We start from the raw sequence: 18,994 nt of genomic DNA on the forward strand, positions 1-18,994 counted from the left end.
GTGAAGCATGACGATGGTGTTCCTTATGGTGTTCCTTACAGTTAACTGGGAAACGATAAGCATTAGCCTATGAAATTTCCCCCAAACTGAACTGTGGGGATGGGCTGCCTTCTTGCTCATACCATCTGATAAATGGAATATTTCAAAGGAAAAAAAATATGTGTACACACACACATGTTTTATAGACTTCTGATAGGAATACTATAATGTACATGCATGCTCAGTGGGGTTATACGAGCAAACTTCCCAGGCAGTTTCCTCACCTGTAAAGTGAGAGTGACCAAATAGTTTTGGAAGTCATATGCTTTCAGAGAAGGAAGGACTCCAAAGAGCATCTACTCCAAACCCCTCTTTAATAATATAGTAGTAGTTTTGGTATTGGTGGTGGTGGTTGTGATTATGATGATGATCATGACAATACCATTATTATTATAAGAAATTCCATGGCCACTACAGACTAAGTGGCCTATGAAAGGTCACATATCTAGTTAATGTCAGATCCAGGACTAGAACTTAGGCCTCTCATCCTTAGTTCAGCACATGCCGTGATCTTTATGACTTTGATTCTTGGATAGAATACTGCTCCTTTTTCCCTCCTCTCATTATTGATATTGTTATGGATTTTTAAGAAACTTTTGTTCTTGTTTCTTTATAAAAAATCTTTTCAGTTTGGCACTTGCTGACCAAGAAGAGGACATTCTATTACATCATTCTCTAATTCAGTCCCATATGAGCAATGTTGCGTATTAAATCTAAATTTGATTTCTTTATATAGAAAATGTCTTGAAAAATAAACAGATGCACTTTTGTTTGTAGGAATTTTATTTTTTAAAGAAGTTATTATACACTAGAATGATATATTTCTCATCCTGCACCACAATTGAGATTTGTTTTTTATAGCTTCAGTATAATTAAAAGGTGACATTTATAGATATATATAGACTCCTGATTGGGAAAATTACTAGTAAGCTCAAAGGGCTTATAGATAATATAAAACTACATGTTGTTAGTAAAATTTCTTAGGAAAGTATATGCTTGAACAGAATTTAAGCTGTGATAAAATTTAAGAAATGCTAGGATATATGTATTTCTTTCAGTATTATTGATTTTCTTAACCAAGGTATAGTTTATGTTCTTTAGCTATCTCTAAGATCTTTTAAATCCCCTAAACTGTCATATATTAAGTTCAAAACATTTTTCATGATGGCCTTATTATTTTTAGAGTGATAACATTTTGACACCTTATTCACATTTCTCTTAACTGAAGTATGGCTGATTTACAATATTGTGTTAGTTTCAGGTGAACAGCACATTGATTCGGGTTTTTTTGCAGATCACATTTCTATTATTCAAAGATATCTTTATCTCCTATCATATACTTGGCACTGTGCTCAGCTCTAAGGATACATGTGATCTCTGCCCTCACACTGTTGCCAATCTGGTAGACATCTCTCCTGTTGTATTAATCTTTGAGAAAAGGTGCTGCAAATTCAGAAAATGAAAACTGAAACCAACATAATTTATGTTTGTCTAATCATTTTATCCTCAAGCTAACACTATAATCCAATTAAAAGAAAAAATTCAGAATTTTACAGATTTTGACCATTAGCATCACTATATTATGAATTGCAGATGTCTTACATAGACCACAAACATCCAAATTCCCCAGAATTCTTATGATTGGAATTACTTGCAATACCTGCTAATGTAGATTTCTGGGGGTCCAGACCTTCAGAATCAAAATCCCACAGGACAGGGACCTGGAGACCATTATTATTAAGCACCCATCCCAACATGCCCAAGAGTTTTTCACATTTTCTTATATAACCTGGGTGTAGGTGAAAGGCTAATGTGCACTGAACCACTTTTGGACTGCTGCCTTTGCGTGTTCTGCCCAGATCATACAGCCCCTTGTTTTAGAATAGAGCATTAACTGACACCTCTTATTCTCAACCACTTATGCTTCTGTCAAGTCTCAGAGGCCGTAGGAAAAGTCTTGCTTAACATCCCATTACACTTAATTTAATTCATTTGTCCTCTCTTTGTAAGGTTTCTAAATATTAATGAATACATGATTAGTTAGTTTAGACATGATTAGCTTCATCACATTTTAGTTTTTCTTTCTTACTCAGACTTGGCTCAGAAAATCTGATATTCTATAATAAAATTTCCTGGCTGTTTCAGAAACAGGTGCCTGAGGTTCCTAATGTTTCATGGTATCTTTTCCCATCATCCCATCCTCTCAAACCTTATATTTAATTAAGCCCCCTTCTTCCTGTCTCACAAAGGATCATTTTTGGGGATGGAAATTTCTAGAATATTCTTATTGATCCTATTTATTCTCCAAAACTCTTAATCACTGTTGCCATTGGTTATACACATACACACGTGCATGCACGTGCACACTCACACACCCCACAGCACTTTGGGTACCAAAGAAATCAGTTGTCTTAGGAAAGACTTTAGCTGCTGAGGTAGCATTAATGGTAGTAGAATGGCAGAATCCTCAGAGTGTGTGCAGTCCTCCTGCCAGGCTGTGTGGAAAATGCTACTTCTACTTGAAACCTACAAAACGTTTCAGTGTAGAGAAGAGTCGTCAATCTCTAAATTACATTTTCATTACAGACATAAAGGAGATGATTCTCAGAAGTGGGTGTTTGGAACTGACGGTTGCATTTATTCTAAGGTAAGGACTATAAGCACAGCTTTATTCCTAATTTTTTCTTTTTTCAGATTCTTATAAAATGCACTATTGTTGAGATCAAGAAATGCTTTTTTCTGAACAAATGATTTCACTCTTCCCAGAAATGTAGAATTTAACTCAGTTTAACTCAACACTTTCCTCTGAGGTTTTGCTTGACTTTAAAACAAGTTTTCCAAAGCCAAATATAGTTTTCTCTAATTCATCGCTATGATACAACCTAGCATTTTCGGGCATCAGTTTCCTTTCTTCTATTTTTAAAATAAATTTATTTTAAAAAATTGAGCTATAATTGACACATAACACTGTGTAAGTTTAAGGTGTACAACATGCTGCTTTTTTATATATATTGCAATACGATTACCCCATAGCATTAGCTAACACCTCTATCATGTCACATAATTATTGTTTCTTTTTTCTGGACTATAATCACTCTGTTGTGTATTAGATCTCCAGAACTTATTTATCTACTATTTGCAAGTTTGTGCCCTTAAACAACATCTCCTGAATTCCTCCACCCCCCTAGCCCCTGGTAACCACCATTCTTCTCTCTGTTTCTTCAAGTTCAGCTTTTTCAGATTCCACATATGATATCACACAGTATTTGTCTTTCTCTGTCTGACTTAACCTCACTCAGCATAATGCCCTCAAGTTTCATCCATATTGTCATAAATGGCAAAATTTCCCTCTTTCTCATGGCTTAATAATATTCCGTTGAGTGTGTATGTGTGTGTGTGTGTATCACATTTTTTTTGTGGTAGGCCATAAATGGTATCTTATTTTATTTATTTTCTTTCCAGTTTTATTGAGATATAGTTGACATACAGCACTGTATAAGTTTAAGATGTACAGCGTACTGATTTGACTTACATACATCATGAAATGATGACCACAATAAGTTGAGTGAACATCCATCATCTCATGTAGACACAAAATAAAAGAAAAAAAATTTTCCTTCTGATGAGAAGTTTTGGGATCCCAACTCTTAACAAGTTTCATGTATAGCAAACAGCAGTGTTAATTATATTTATCATATTGTGCATTAAATCCCTAGGACTTATTTATGTGATAACTGAAAGTTTGTACCTTTTGACTACTCCTCCCTCTCCCTACTCCCCACTTCTGGTAACTGCAAATCTCATCTTTTTTTCTATGAATTTGTTTGTTTGTTTGTTTGTTTAGAAGTATAATTGACTACAACCCTCTGTTAGTTCCTGATGCACAACATAGTGATTTGATATTTCTATACATTACAAAATGATCACCACGATGTCTACTTACCATCTGTCATCATACAAAAATAATATATTATTATTGACTGTATTCTTCACACTGTACATTTCATACCTGTGACTCATTTATTTTGTAACTGGAAGTTTGTACCTATTAGTCTCCCTTGCCTGAGGAGACATATCCAAAAAATATTGCTACGACTGATGTCAAATAATGTACTGCCTGTGTTTTTTTCTTTATTCCTTCATCCATTGATGGACACCTAAGTTGCTTTCATATCTTGGCTATTGTGAGTGATGTTGCAATAAACATGGGAGTGCAGATATCTTTTTGATATCCACATCAGCTTTCTTATTTATTAAAATGAAGAGATTGACACTTTGGAAAACTGCAAATATCTACTAAAGTTGAGCATGTTTATGCAGCCCAGAAATTCCCCTATTAGTTTAATGCTAGACAGAAATAGTTAACATATCTTAAGGAAAAATATATCTACCAAAGTGTTAACAGCACTAATTGTAGTGCCTCAGTGTGGAAATTACTGAAATGCTTATCAGCAGAATGGATAAATAAATTGTGGTATATATATTCAATGAAATATTATATAACAGAGATGGAAAACTTCTGTAAAGGGCCAGATATTAAATATTTGGAGCTTTGTGAGTGATATGATCTCTGTCCCAACTTCTTAACTCTGCCTTTGTAGCATGAAAGCAGCCGTAGAAAATGTGTGGCTGTCTTTCAATAAACCTTTATTTACAGAAACAAATGGTTGGTCATATTTGGCTCATGGGCCACAGTTTTCTGACCCTGGAGGATAGCAATGCCTAAGGACAAATTACAATTACATATAACAATATATATGGGTCTTGCAAATATAATGCTGAACAAAAGAAACCAGGAGAATACACAATGCATGACTGCAGTTGCTTAAATTTTAATGCCAGGCAAGCAACAAAAATATCATGTTACAAGTCAGGAGAGTGGATATAGCTGAAGGAGGTTAGGGAGTGAAAGGGGCCATGAGGAGCACTTAGGTGTATTGTTCCCTTTCTTGACCTGGGTGGTTAGTTAAACAGGTATTCACTATGTGAAAATGGGTTGAATGTACACTTATGATTTTTGTATTCTTCTGTTATGTGTGTTGTATTTGTAATTACTACGTTATACACCTGAAGCTAATGTAATATTGTAAGTCAACTATACTTCAATTTAAAAAGTTTGCTTTAATAAAATGAGATGGTCCTTGAGTTCTCAAGATTTCCTTCCTGTTCTGTGATTCCAAGTCTGAATGGAATATTAATCATCAAGATTTAAGAGAGGCAGGGGAGGAGCTTCAAGATGGCGGAAGAGTAAGACGTGGAGATCACCTTCTTCCCCCCAGATACATCAGAAATACATCTACATGTGGAACAACTCCTACAGAACACCTACTGAACGCTGACAGAAGACCTCAGACTTCCCAAAAGGCAAGAAACTCCCCACGTACCTGGGTAGGGCAAAAGAAAAAAGAATAAACAGAGACAAAAGAATAGGGACGGGACCTGCACCAGTGGGAGGGAGCTGTGAAGGAGGAAAGGTTTCCACACACTAGAAGCCCCTTCGCGGGGAGAGACTGCGGGTGGCAGAGGGGGGAAGCTTCGGAGCCGTGGAGGAGAGCGCAGCAACAGGAGTGCAGAGGGCAAAGCGGAGAGATTCCCGTACAAAGGATCGGTGCCGACCAGCACTCACCAGCCAGAGAGGCTTGTCTATTCACCTGCCGGGGCGGGCGGGGCTGGGAGCGACTGGCGGCGTGAACACAGCCTGAAGGGGTTAGTGCGCCACGGCTAGCCGGGAGGGCTGCTGCTGCAGCCACCAAGAAGCCTGTGTGCAAGCACAGGTCAGTATCCACACCTCCCCTCCCGGGAGCCTGTGTAGCCCGCCACTGCCAGGGTCGCGTGACCCAGGGACAACTTTCCCGGGAGAACGCACGGCGCGCCTCAGGCTGGTGCAACATCACACTGGCCTCTGCCACGCAGGCTCGCCCCGCATCCATACCCCTACCTCCCTCCGGCCAAATTGAGCCACAGCCCCCAGTCAGCTGCTCCTTTAATCCCTCCTGTCTGAGCCGGGAACAAATGCCCTCAGGCTACCTACACGCAGAGGCAGGACCAAATCCAAAGCTGAACCCCGAGAGCTGTAAGATCAAACAAGAGAAAGGGAAATCTCTCCCAGCAGCCTCAGGAGCAGCGGATTAAATCTCCACAATCAGCTTGATGTACCTGCATCTGTGGAATACCTGAATAGACAACGAATCATCCCAAAATTGAGGCAGTGGACTTTGGGAGCAATGATATATATATATATTTTTTTTCCCTTTTCTCTTTTTGTGAGTGTGTATGTGTATGCTTCTGTGTGTGATTTTGTCTGTATAGCTTTGCTTTTACCATTTGTCCTAGGGTTCTGTCTGTCCGTTTTTTTTTTTTAATACAGTTTGTAGCACTTGCTGTCATTGGTGGATTTGTTTGTTGGTACATTTGCTCTCTCCTTTCTTTCATTTTTTATTACTTTTTAATTTTTTTAAAATTTTCAATAATTATTTTTTATTATTTATTTTAATACCTTTATTTTATTTTTCCATTCTTTCTTTTTTTCTCCCTTTTATTCTGAGCTGTGTGGATGACAGTGCTCCAGCCAGGCATCAGGCTTGTGTTTCTGAGGTGGGAGAGCCGAGTTCAGGACATTGCTCCACCAGAGACCTCCCAGCTCCACGTAATATCAAAAGGCGAAAGTCTCCAAGATATCTTCATCTCAATGCCAAGACCCAACTCCACTCAATGACTAGCAAGCTACAGTGCTGGACACCCTATGCCAAACAAATAGCAAGACAGGAACACAACCCCACCCATTAGCAGAGAGGCTGCCTAAAATCATAATAATGTCACAGGCACCCCAGAACACACCACCAGAGGTGGACCTGCCCACCAGAAAGACAAGATCCAGCCTTATCCACCAGAACACAGGCAATAGTCTCCTCCACCAGGAAGCCTACACAACCCACTGAAACAACCTAAGCCACTGCGGGCAGACACCAAAAACAACGGGAACTACGAACCTGCAGCCGGCAAAAAGGAGACCCCAAACACAGTAAGGTAAGCAAAATGAGAAGACAGAGAAACACACAGCAGATGAAGGAGCAAGGTAAAAACCCATCAGACCAAACAAATGAAGAGGAAATAGGCTGTCTACAGAATAATGATAGTAAAGGTGATCCCAAAACTCAGAAATAGAATGGAGAAAATACAAGAAACGTTTAACAAGGACCTAGAAGAACTAAAGAGCAAACAAACAATGATGAACAACACAATAAATAAAATTAAATATTCTCTAGAAGGAATCAATACCAGAATAACTGAGGCACAAGAACAGATAAGTGACCTGGAAGATAAAATAGTGGAAATAACTACTGCAGAGAAGAATAAAGAAAAAGAATTGAGGACAGTCTCAGAGACCTCTGGGACAATATTAAACGAACCAACATTCAAATTACCAGGGTCCCAGAAGAAGAAGAGTAAAAGAAAGGGACTGAGAAAATATTTGAAGAGATTATAGTTGAAAACTTTCCTAATATGGGAAAGAAAATAGTTAAGTCCAGGAATGGCAGAGAGTCCCATACAGGATAAATCCAAGGAGAAACATGCCAAGACACATATTAATCAAACTATCAAAAATTAAATACAAAGAAAAAATATTAAAAGCAGCAAGGGAAAAACAATGAATAACATACAAGGGAATCCCCATAAAATTAACAGCTAATCTTTCAGCAGAAACTCTGCAAGCCAGAAGGGAGTGACAGGACATATTTAAAGTGATGAAAGGGAAAAACCTACAACCAAGATTACTCTACCCAGCAAGGATCTCATTCAGATTTGACAGAGAAATTAAAACCTTTACAGACAAGCAAAAGCTAAGAGAATTCAGCAGCACCAAACCAACTTTAAAACAAATGCTAAAGGAACTTCTCTAGGCAGGAAACATGAGAGAAGGAAAAGACCTACAATAACAAACCCAAAACAATTAAGAAAATGGTAATAGAAACATACATATTGATAATTACCTTACAAGTAAGTGGATTAAATGCTCCAACCAAAAGACATTGACTGGCTGAATCAATACAAAAGGAAGACCCGTATATATGCTGTCTACAAGAGATCCACTTCAGACCTAGAGACACATACAGACTGAAAGTGAGGGGATGGAAAAAGATATTCCATGCAAATGGAAATCAAAAGAAAGCTGGAGTAGCAATTCTCATATCAGAGAAAATAGACTTTATAACAAAGACTGTTACAAGAGACGAAGAAGGATACTACATAATGATCAAGGGATCAATCCAAGAAGAAGATATAACAATTGTAAATATTTATGCACCCAACATAGGAGCACCTCAATACATAGGCAAATGCTAACAGCCATAAAAGGGGAAACTGACAGTAATACAATCATACTGAGGGACTTTAACACCCCACTTTCACCAATGGACAGATCATCCAAATTGAAAATAAATAAGGAAACACAACATTTAAATGATACATTAAACAAGATGGACTTAATTGATATTTATAGGACATTCCATCCAAAAACAACAGAATACACTTTCTTCTCAAGTGCTCATGGAACATTCTCCAGGATAGATCATATCTTGAGTCACAAATGAAGCCTTGATAAACTTAAGAAAATTGAAATCATATCAAGTATCTTTTCTGACCACAACGCTATGAGACTAGATATCAATCACAGGAAAAAAAAAAACTGTAAAAAATACATGGGCTTCCCTCGTGGCGCAGTGGTTGAGAGTCTGCCTTCCAATGCAGGGGACACGGGTTCATGCCCCGGTCCGGGAAGATCCCACATGTCACGGAGCGGCTAGGCCCATGAGCCATGGCTGCTGAGCCTGTGTGTCTGGAGCCTGTGCTCCGCAACGGGAGAGGCCACAACAGTGAGAGGCCCCCATACTGTAAAAAAACAAAACAAATAAAAAACACATGGAGACTAAATAATACACTACTAAATAACCAAGAGATCACTGAAGAAATCAACGAGGAAGTTAAAAAATACCTACAAACAAATGACAATGAAAACAAGATGACCCAAAACCTATGGGATGCAGCAAAAGCAGGTCTAAGAGGGAAGATTATAGCAATACAATCCTACCTTAGGAAACAAGAAACATCTCAAATAAACAACATAGCCTTACACCTGAAGCAATTACAGAAAGAACAAAAAAGCCCCAAAGTTAGCAGAGGGAAAGAAATCATAAAGATCAGATCAGAAATAAATGAAAAAGAAATGAAGGCAACAATAGCAAATAAAACTAAATGCTAGTTCTTTGAGAAGATAAACAAAACTGATAAACCATTAGCCAGACTCATCAAGAAAAAAAGGGAGAAGGCACAAATCAATAGAATTAGAAGTGAAAAAAGAGAAGTAACAACTGACACTGCAGAAATACAAAGGACCAAGAGAGATTACTACAAGCAACTATATGCCAGAAAAATGGACAACCTAGAATAAACAGACAAATTCTTAGAAGAGCACAACCTTCTGAGACTGAACCAGGAAGAAATAGAAAATATAAACAGACCAATCACAAGCACCGAAATGGAAACTGTGATTAGAAATCTTCCAACAAACAAAAGCCCAGGACCAGATGGCTTCACAGGCGAATTCTATCAAACATTTAGAGAAGAACTAACACCTGTCCTTCTCAAACTGTTCCAAAATATAGCAGAGAGAGGAACACTCGCAAACTCATTCTAAGAGGCCACCATCACCCTGATATCAAAACCAGGCAAAGATGTCACAAGGAAAGAAAACTACAGGCCAATATCACTGATGAACATAGATGCAAAAATCCTCAACAAAATACTAGCAAACAGAATCCAACAGCACATTAAAAGGATCATACACCATCATCAAGTAGGGTTTATCCCAGGAATGCAAGGATTCTTCAATATATGCAAATCAATAATCAATGTGATATACCATATTAACATATTGAAGAATAAAAACCATATGATCATCTCAATAGATGCAGAAAAAGCTTTCAACAAAATTCAACACCCATTTATGATAAAAACCCTCCAGAAAGTAGGCATAGAGGGAACTTACATCAACATAATAAAGACCATATATGACAAACCCACAGCAAACATTGTCCTCAATGGTGAAAAACAAACCATTTCCACTAAGATCAGGAATAAGACAAGGTTGCCCACTCTCACCACTATTATTCAACATAGTTTTGGATGTTTTAGCCACAGAAATTAGAGAAGAAAAAGAAATAAAAGGAATCCACATCGGAAAGGAAGAAGTAAAGCTGTCACTGTTTGCAGATGATATGATACTATACATAGAGAATCCTAAAGATGCAACCAGAAAGCTACTAGAGCTAATCAATGAATTTGGTAAGGTAGCAGGATACAAAATTAATGCACAGAAATCTCTTGCATTCCTATACACTAATGATGAAAAATCTGAAAGTGAAATTAAGGAAACACTCCCATTTACCATTGCAAGAAAAAGAATAAAATTCCTAAGAATAAACCTACCTAAGGAGACAAAATACCTGTATGCAGAAAACTATAAGACACTGATGAAAGAAATTAAAGATGTTACAAATAGATAGAGAGATATAACATGTTCTTGGATTGGAAGAATCAACCTTGTGAAAATAACTCTACTACCCAAAGCAATCTACAGATTCAATGCAATCCCTATCAAACTACCACTGGCATTTTTCACAGAATCAGCACAAAAAAGTTCACAATTTGTATGGAAACACTAAAGACCTCGAATAGCCAAAGCAATCTTGAGAACGAAAAATGGAGCTGGAGGAATCAGGCTCCCTGACTTCAGACTATACTACAAAGCTACAGTAATCAAGACAGTATGGTACTGGCACAAAAACAGAAATATAGATCAATGGAACAAGATAGAAAACCCAGAGATAAACCCACGCACATATGGTCACCTTGTTTTTTTTTTTTTTTTTTTTTTTTTTTTTTTTTTTTTGCGGTATGCGGGCCTCTCACTGTTGTGGCCTCCCCCGCTGCGGAGCACAGGCTCCGGACGCGCAGGCTCCGGACGCGCAGGCTCAGCGGCCATGGCTCATGGGCCCAGCCGCTCCGCGGCATATGGGATCCTCCCAGACCGGGGCACGAACCAGCATCCCCTGCATCGGCAGGCGGACTCTCAACCACTTGCGCCACCAGGGAGGCCCTCACCTTGTTTTTGATAAAGGAGGCAAGAATATACAATGGAGAAAAGACAACCTTTTCAATGTGTTGGGAAAACTGGACAGCTACATGTAAAAGAATGAAATTAGAACACTTCCTAACACCATAAACAAAAATAAACTCAAAATGGATTAAATGCCTAAATGTAGGACCAGACACTATCAAACTCTTAGAGGAAATCATAGGCAGAACACTCCATGACATAAATCACAGCAAGATCCTTTTTGACCCAGAGAAATGGAAATAAATACAAAAATAAACAAATGGGACCTAATGTAACTTAAAAGCTTTTGCACCGCAAAGGAAACCATAAATAAGATGAAAAGACAGCCCTCAGAATGGGAGAAAATACTTGCAAATAAAGCAACTGACAAAGGATTAATCTCCAAAATTTACAAGCAGCTCCTACAGCTCAATATTAAAAAAAACCAAACAACCCAATCCAAAAATGGGCAGAAGACCTAAATAGCCATTTCTCCAAAGAAAAAGATACATATTGCTAACAAACATATGAAAGAATCCTCAACATCATTAATCATTAGAGAAATCCAAATCAAAACTACAATGAGATACCATCTCACACCAGTCAGAATGGCCATCATCAAAAAAATCTACAACCAATAAATGCTGCAGAGGGTGTAGAGAAAAGACAGAATTAAAAAGAATTTTAAAAAGACAGAATTACTGTGTTAGGATATTAATAAGTAATCTTGGCTCCACGACTTATTTGCTGTGTGGCCTTAGGCAAGTCATTTAACCTTTCCAAGCTTCACATTATTTGTCTGCAAAATATAGCTATAATACTAGTATTTTAAGTATTAGGCACAGATTCTGGCCTATCGATAGACACTGGCATATCAGTTCTGGCTAAGCAATCATTTGTAACTATTAATGATAATAATAATGAACAAATTTAAATACAGTATTGCATTTTGTTATATTGTATTTACTTGGATACTATTTTTCTTTTGTTTTATTTTTAAAGTTAACCATTTCTCTATTCCTTTGCAAAAGACAGATTACTTTTTTTATACAATTCACCAGTTTCAGCTAAATTAAAGATTTAAACTTAAACATGGAACCATAAAAATATCTAGAAGAAACCATGAATTAAAGCATCTAACCCAGAGTAGTGGTGAGTAGACATCTTTATATGCATGCAAACAAGGATAGAATCCATAAAGGAAAAGACTAATGGCTTTGAGTACATAAAAAATTTAAAACATTCTAAATCTAAAGTAGCATTAGCAAAAGTGAATAGGAAAATATGACAAACAGGGAAAAATCTTTGCAATATAAAAGTCAGAGAATGGGATAATACTTTTAATATATAATAAGCCTGATACAGCAATAGAAAAGGATAAACACGTCAATAGAAAAATGAGCAAAAGGCATGAAAAGGAAATACATGACAGAAGAAAAATTAAAAGAGCCAAACCAAATAAAAAAGTTCAGCTTCACTAGGAATTAAATAAACGTAAGCAATGGATAGTATTTTCTCCCTATTAATTATGGGGAGATATAAAACTAGGAATATCCAATGTTGATGAAGATGTGAGAAAACAAACATACTCATTCCTTTCTTTGTATTTTTGGGGTTTTTTGTATTTTATTGGTATTAGTTATCTACTGCTGTGTAACAAATTACCTCCAAACATAGTAACTTAAAACAACAAACATTTATTATCTCACAGTTTCTGTGGTGGAATCTGGGAGTGGTTTAGTTGGGTAGTTCTAACTCAGAGTCTCTTATGAGGCTGCAGTCAAGGTGTCAATGGAGGCTACAGTTATCTGAGGTTTGACTATGCTGGAAAATCTGCTTCTAAGCACACTTACGTTGTCCAGAGGCTTCAGTTCCTTGGCACATGGCTTCTCTATAGTGCTGTTTACAACATCAGCTAGTGATCCAAGAGAGCAAGAGAACGAAATGGAAGCTGTACTTTTTCTCATAACCTAATGTCAGAAGTAAGCTAATACCACTTCTGCCATCTTCTTTGGTCACATAAGCCTATCCTCGTATAATGTGGGAGGGGACTACATAAGGGTATGAATACCAGGAGGCAAGGAACAGTGAGGGCAAACTAGGAGACTGGTACAATATTTCTAAGGGTCAGTTTGGCAATATTTATCAAAATCTGTAGAAAAGGGGCTTCCCTGGTGGCGCAGTGGTCGAGAGTCTGCCTGCCAATGCGGGGGACACGGGTTCGAGCCCTGGTCTGGGAGGATCCCACATGCCGTGGAGCGGCTGGCCCCGTGAGCCACAATTGCTGAGCCTGCGCCTCTGGAGCCTGTGCTCCGCAACGAGAGGCCGTGATAGTGAGAGATCTGCGCACCGCGATGAGGAGTGGCCCCCACTTGCCGCAACTAGAGAAAGCCCTCACACAAAAACGAAGAGCCAACACAGCCATTAAAAAAAAAAAAAAATCTGTAGAAAGTACTTATTTCTTTTGACTCAGAAATTCCACTTACAGCAACTTAACCCAAGGAATCAATCAGTGGTGTATACTGTAGTGTATCTTTCAGGATGTTCATTAGAGCATTGTTTATAATAGTGAAAATTGAAAACAAGTTAAGTAACCAACAATGAGACTGTATAAATATATTATGGTATTCTTTATTACGGATAATATATTGGCATTACAAATAATGGAGAATAATTTATGATAAAGGAAAATGGTAATGTGATTTGAGAAAAATCAGGTAAGAAAACAATATTATTTATTTATTTATATTTTATCAAATATGAGTGTGTGTGTGGAAAACAAAACTGGAAGTTTATACAAAGGACAGGTGGTAGGAGAATGGATAATTATTTTCTTTGAGTTTTTCTATATTTTCTGTTTTCCATAAAAAGCATTTATAATGAGGGGAAAAAAGGAAACACTTTAAAAAACTATGCCTTATCATGTGCTGACCAAGAGGAGACAGCATTTAAAACATTCCAGGTGTAAAGAAGATGTGGTACATATATACAATGGAATATTACTTAGCCATATAAAAGAATGAAAATAATGCCATTTGCAGCAACATGGATGGACCTAGAGATTACCATACTAAGTGAAGTAAGTCAGACAGAGAAAGACAAATATCATATGATGCTGCTTATATGTGGAATCTAAAAAAGGTACAAATGAACTTATTTACAAAACAGAAATAGAGTCACAGATGTAGAAAACAAACTTATGGTTACCAGGGGAGGGAGGGGATGGATAAATTGGGAGATTGAGATTGACATATACTCACTACTCTATATAAAATAGATAGCTAATAAGGGCCTACTGTATAGCACAGGAAACTCTACTCAATACTCTGTAATGACCTATAAGGGAAAAGAATCTAAATAAGAGTGGATATATGTATATGTATAACTGATTCACTTTGCTGTACAGCAGAAACTAACACAACATTGTAAATCAACTATACTCTAATAAAAATTAAAAAAATAAATAAATACAGCATTCCAGGTGACAGTCTGCTGACCTACCACTATATTTCCAATGAGGACATAAATATTCCTGTGGAGCCCCAAGTTAGGTCGAATTTGTGGCCTTTCTTATGTACATGGAGGGAATATCTTGGGAGTGATAAAGATGATTCCCCAACCCTATTAGCTTGAAAAAAATCTCATAAATGAATGGGATCCTTTTTAGCAGCTAGAGACTTGCTATTGTATCCTGAGGCTGAATTTTGGTCAGTGTGAAATTCTGAGCCAGTTCTTATGCAGTCTTCAATAGGACACTTCTCCCTCAAGGAAGTGGAACTTATAATCCTAAAGCTGATAAATAGCACAGCTAGAATTTGAAACAATAATAGGACTGTAGAATGTTAATCAATATGTACTGGGGGTACTATTTAAGGTTTTTGAAGTGGGAATGTTGTAATCAAAGATGTATTTTATTACAATTTATCTTGAGGTTGTAAAAAGTGGATTAGAATGAGAAGAATGCAGTGAAGCCCAAAGGGCTGATGGACTTGGAAAATAATGAGGGTTAGTACATTAAAGGTCAAGTTAGGGTGATGTGCAGATGCACTAGAAGGGAGGAAAAGTCAAAAGATTAGGCTGTTAACTTCCTAGAAGACAAGATTACAATTCCAGATTTTGGAGGAAGGAGTTGTTTATACTGGTGGTCTGATGATTGAACTAGTAGGTACCTAGTTAGAGAGCAAGATAACTTGGTCTTGGAGTAGAGAATAATAAAGAACCATGGTATCAAAATGTTTGAATAGCCATCACCTAGGGTCTAGAATGATTCCAAAGGGAAAATGCTAGAACAACTCATAAATGTTTCCAAATGCATCGTGTTACTTGTGTATGTCTGCCACCTTTGCTAGACTGTCAACTCTAGGAAGCAAAGCCCATGAGTGTTTTTTTTTTTTTTCGTCTTTGGCCTCTACTTCTGCTATGTCTGTCAGAATGTTAGACACATCATGGCTCTACCTTTTGGGCCCTTCTTTATCCATCTCATTGGATATATATTAAATTTCCCCATGTGCTAGGTACACATTCTTTCCAGTAAGAGGGCAATACACCTCAAAAATAAACTTATGTAAAATGTCTTTACCTCTATTAGAGGATGTGAAACATGAAAATAGCATCACAATATAAGAGGTTGGAATATATTCAATATTATATCCTACTACTCATGTTCCCTCTCATATTGAAAATACTGTGATCTTTGTTGCTGAATTTTGGCTTTGATACTTTACTGTAGTACCAATGTAAAATAATCTATTTCCCTTTGCCCATCATATTCACTTCTGCTGAATTGTCTTGGATATTTCTAAGACAATAAGAACTGACACAAGAGAAAATAATATAATGAAATAGATGTGACACAGCCTTCAAGGTAAAATAAGAATCCTAATTTTTTTAGGTAAACTTCTTTTTGTAATGTTTTTGGGTTAGCTTAGTGATTCAAAAATCTCTTTCCAAGATTATCTGACTAGTATATACAGTGAAGACACTATTTTAAATTGGGCCTTTTTAAAAAGTATTTTTTAATAAAAGAATAAATGCACATATAGAAATTAATATTTGAAAAAATATACTCATTAGAAGTAAAGTCTCTTTCTCTCAAACTTTAATCCTATTTCTCAGAGTTATACACTAATAGCAGGTTTTTGAGTATATTCTCAGAAATTATGCATATATTTCTATGTATAGTAGGGCTTCTGCTTAAATAATAAAAGTAGTATATGTTATGAAAAAACCCTCCAATAATTCAGAACTGAATAAGCAAAAGTACCTCTTTAACCTGTTCCTCAAAGATTATCATTAATTGTTTCTGATTAATTATATATATTATATGTAATCATATATATTAAATCTAATTATGTATGTATATGTGTATAAGTAAATTATATATATTATATGTAAAACATTGTGACCTATCTTTTCCATTCAATAACATATTGTGGCCATCTCTCCATATTGACATCCACATCTACTTTATCTCTTAAAGTTTTCCTGATGATACACACTTAGACAAGTAAGAACCATGCTGCAATGAGCAATGTATGTATGTGTGTGTTTGTTAAGTCAAAGGGAATGCATATTAAAATTCTGTTAGTCATTTATTGATTAATTCAACAAAAATTTCTATTTACTGTGCTTTTAATTTGTATTTTTTACCTTTCTTCCTGACTTTTTCTGAATCCCCTCCCTCTTTTTTTCCTCTACTTCTTCATCAGGTATACTGTGTATTTCTATTTTTTTATTGAATCTCTTACATTAAAAAATTGCTTTATTGAAATGTAATTAACATACCATACAATTCACCTGTTTGAAGTGTGCCATTCAATATTTTTCAGTATATTCACAGGGTTTTGTATCCATTACCACAACCTAATTTTAGAACATTCTTTAGTTATACATTTTCTAACAAAGTTTAAAGTTATTTAATATCTCTTTTTCTAGAATAATATAAGGACCTTAGTACTCTTTAATTATCCACTGGACACCTCCCCATATTTTTTGTTAAAACTTTAGTTCCACACTTTAAAAAAGAAGTTTATATAATACTTGAGGCAGCATATCTAGGATTAACTAGTAAACAAGCTGGAGGGGCAAGTTGCTTTAACCTCCCTGTGTTTGTTTCCTCGTCTTTAAAATGAGCACAATAGTCATACCTATTTCAAAGGGCTGTTGTAAGGATTAAAATGTAAATATGTTGTTATGTAGGAAATTACTCTGATGCAATGGTAAACTCCAAGTATGCTCCTAGATAGGCTATCCTTGAGTTCATGGAACAGAAAGGTGCACAGACCCCAAATTAAAATATTCAGATCACAATTTATTAAATCAATTTAAAACACAAAATAAAATGTATGGGAAGAGAGATGGGTTAGATTAACATGCTTAAAGTGCAATGGGTTGAAGGGCCACATTACCTGAATCTCTGCAGTATCGACTTATCCTCTTTCTGTGTTGCATCACCCTTCCCTGCTGCTGCTGTGGTTACAAGGACCAGAGTTGAAATTTGAGCAAGAGGGTCTAACAGATGAAATGTGTGTGAAGTAATGATGCACACTTGCTCCAGGACAGAGCTGGTTGCAAGTACACTTGGCCAAAGCTGTGCTTCCCAGGTAGCCTATGGGCAGCTGTGAATTTTATCCAGCAGAGGATCCAAAATGAGAGTCAGCAATGGGTGGCCAGTTAAAGATCTCATGATTATTGTGTCTCATGTGCTTAATTTATATGTAGTGTATCATAAATATTTGTTGTTTTGCTTGTTATTTGGTAAGTCATGACTATCTTGTCTTTCTACCCCTTTCTATCTATGTTCATAGACATATGCTCTAATCACTTTCTGTCTGACACTTCTCAGGTTACTAATTTACTTATCTATGCTTAATACAGCTAATGAATCTCATTCATCCTATTTGTTTTCTTGTCTTCTGTGGCAGAATTGAATATTCCCAAAAAATAGAGCAATTGCAAGTTACATGTACATAATGTGTTTACAATAATACCTTTTATGTGGAAATAACTCAATAAATGTTAGACATTGTTATCAGTATATAAGAAGGCTTGAATATTTAGCAACCTAGTTAAACTTGAGCAGATCAAACAACAAATTAGAAATCTTCATATGAAAGTTATTTGGCTTGATTTTGATCTGAAATTGACAATAAAATATAAAGCTCATTAGCCAGACCTTTTTCCTATTAATCTAATTTATCCTCCCATCATTCCAGTTGTATAGAGTTTTTGCTGTTGCTTATAAGGCTGATACTACTTTCATTTTTTTTTTCCTTTCCTACAGGCTTATCCTCAGTTTGTTCTGACCTACCTAGAGGAGCTAAATGCACATGATGTGACCCAGACAGAGTATCACCTTCACCATGGTGCCTGGACCACAGCTCATCAGGAAGATGGCAGCAGCTTAGCAGAAGAGGTCAGTGTAGTGAGCCAGAGGCAAGACAGAAATAGATCTCTACGATGTATTTTGAAACGAGAAAAAATGTTTGGGTTGTTTTCAGGAGGCAAAAACGAATTCACAAATTAGGGTTATTGATATTTAATATGTGTTATATAAACATCTATTTGCACATTTATATTTATATAAACATTTCTATGTATATTTATCTAAACATTATTTTATTAAATAGATGGTGACACACTAGCTTTTCTTAGGACTGCCTTCTTTTGTTCTGGCCACATACCAATGGTTTAAGTGCTGGATGAAGAAGGCTGAAGGAACCATGAAAAGTGCAATGTTAAATTTTTGGCATATATAGTTTAGATATTTCCACTCAATGAAAATTAGCTACATTATTCCTA

At 36.5% G+C, this 18,994-nt stretch overlaps 1 protein-coding gene across 1 annotated transcript in view; it reads left to right on the forward strand.

Moving 5' to 3' along the window:
* DCDC1 (doublecortin domain containing 1) overlaps window positions 1-18,994 on the forward strand; it is a 472,935-nt gene that overhangs the window by 292,724 nt on the left and 161,217 nt on the right. Inside the window, 2 exon segments of the mRNA XM_060105173.1 lie at window positions 2,626-2,686; window positions 18,477-18,608. Of these exon segments, the coding sequence (XP_059961156.1) occupies window positions 2,626-2,686; window positions 18,477-18,608 (193 nt within the window).

Source organism: Mesoplodon densirostris, chromosome 7, assembly GCF_025265405.1.
Source record: "Mesoplodon densirostris isolate mMesDen1 chromosome 7, mMesDen1 primary haplotype, whole genome shotgun sequence".
In the NCBI taxonomy this organism is placed as follows: domain Eukaryota; kingdom Metazoa; phylum Chordata; class Mammalia; order Artiodactyla; family Ziphiidae; genus Mesoplodon; species Mesoplodon densirostris.